Here is a 1684-nt window from a genome sequence, read left to right as displayed (position 1 = left end):
CCTACACGTCCTACTACAGTGATGCTGATTATCCCATCACAAAAGTCCTGCGTGAGCCTGTGTATGTAGAGGTGCGCATTATGGAGAGGACGGACCCCAACATTGTCCTGATGCTGGGACGCTGCTGGGCAACTTCAACCCCCAGTCCACTCAGTCTACCCCAGTGGGACCTTCTGGTTGATGGGTGAGTGTAATGGCAATGTTTATCCTGCTAGTCTGGGGATTTTCTAACCTCCTTTTCCCTTTCAGATGCCCTTACCAGGATGACCGTTACCTGACCACATTGGTTCCAGTGACTGGATCATCTGGTCTTCAGTTCCCAACCCACTACAAGCGCTTTATTGTGAAGATGTTCACGTTTGTGGATCCAGCATCACTGGCTCCTCTGCAGGAAACCGTATGCTCCCCCTTACTTGAACCTTTAATTTTACTCCTTATAGATTCTATGATTTGACCCTCTCTTTCCTCCCTGTCAGATCTTCATCCACTGTAGTACAGCAGTGTGCCATCCATCTTCTGGCTCCTGTGAGCAAAGCTGCGGCAGGAAGAGTGAGTTCTTGACTAGATGAACTGAGACTTTTATAATTGGCCTTCACTTCTAATTATTTTTTTTTTCTCACAGGAAGGGACACTAATGTTAAGACCATCTCTAGTGCGCAGACTGTGGTTTCTAGTGGAGAAGTTACACTGATCATGTAAATCTAGCTGTTTTAATAAGCTTTTTGAAGCAGCAAGATGGCTTTGTCTGTTGTATTGACCTTGCAGAGTCTGAAGTTACGTGCATGTACCCAGTTTGTTGCTTGGTCTACACTATTAAACTAACTTTCCAGTACCTTTTTGTAAGGTCATGCATTCTGAGTCCAGGTTTCTGCACAAGCCACTAATAACTTTACATTTATCCAACCTCCAGTTACTACCCTGGGGCACAACACAAGGTACCAAATTGAGGGTTTTGATTAACGTCTGTCTGCATGACAGGATTTTATTTTTGATTTTTTTGACTGGGCTGAGAACATACCGCTATGCATGAGTACTGTGAGACTGAGTTTACTTGAGTGACGTGTGAAGTCGCCTTTATTTATATAGCTCTTTTAACAATGCAGGTTGTCAAAGCAACTGTACAGCATTAATTAGGAAAATAGTGACAATAGTAAACACTAATTTTCAGTTCAAGGCAGGTCACTGAATTCAGTGTCATCCAGCTCAGTTTAGTTTAAGTAGTATCGGAGTAATCAAGTCAACGATATTGCTGAAAACAAAGTGTCCCCAACTAAGCAAGCCAGAGGCGACAGTGGCAAGGAACCAAAACTCCATCGGTGACAGAATGGAGAAAAAACCTTGGGAGAAACCAGGCTCAGTCGGGAGGGCCAGTTCTCCTCTGGCCAGATGAAATCAGCAGTTCATTTCCAGGCTGCAGCAAAGTCACATTGTGCAGAGGACTCAACTGGCTCCTGTGGTGTTGTCCCGGTGGCCATCTGAGACTAGGTATTTACTGGGAATCTGTATCTGGGGCTCATCTAGTTGTCCTGGTCTCTGCTGACTTTCAGGGCTGTAGAGGTCCTCTAGGTGCTGATCCACCATCTGGTCTGGATACGTATTGGATCTGGTGGCTACGGTGACCTCGGAATAAGAGAGAAACAGACTAATATTAGCGTAGATGCCATTCTTCTAACAATGTAGCAAG

At 45.0% G+C, this 1684-nt stretch overlaps 1 protein-coding gene across 2 annotated transcripts in view; it reads left to right on the top strand.

The window, feature by feature from the left end:
* Positions 1–1684, top strand: part of LOC107659806 (zona pellucida sperm-binding protein 4-like) — a 47502-nt gene that overhangs the window by 37115 nt on the left and 8703 nt on the right. The window contains exons 7-10 of one of the 2 annotated variants that reach the window (XM_016448833.1): positions 1–184; positions 250–397; positions 477–549; positions 623–721. In XM_016448833.1, the coding sequence (XP_016304319.1) occupies positions 1–184; positions 250–397; positions 477–549; positions 623–699 (482 nt within the window). In that variant the 3' untranslated portion in view covers positions 700–721. Of the gene's footprint in view, positions 185–249; positions 398–476; positions 550–622; positions 722–1684 lie in introns of those variants that run through there. The other variant, XM_016448834.1, reaches the window with a different exon arrangement.

Source organism: Sinocyclocheilus anshuiensis, unplaced genomic scaffold (assembly GCF_001515605.1).
Source record: "Sinocyclocheilus anshuiensis isolate Anshui unplaced genomic scaffold, SAMN03320099.WGS_v1.1 scaffold519, whole genome shotgun sequence".
NCBI classification, from domain to species: Eukaryota; Metazoa; Chordata; class Actinopteri; order Cypriniformes; family Cyprinidae; genus Sinocyclocheilus; species Sinocyclocheilus anshuiensis.
The sequence above is the reverse complement of the archived record's forward strand: the minus strand, read 5'-3'. Positions and strand labels throughout refer to the sequence as shown.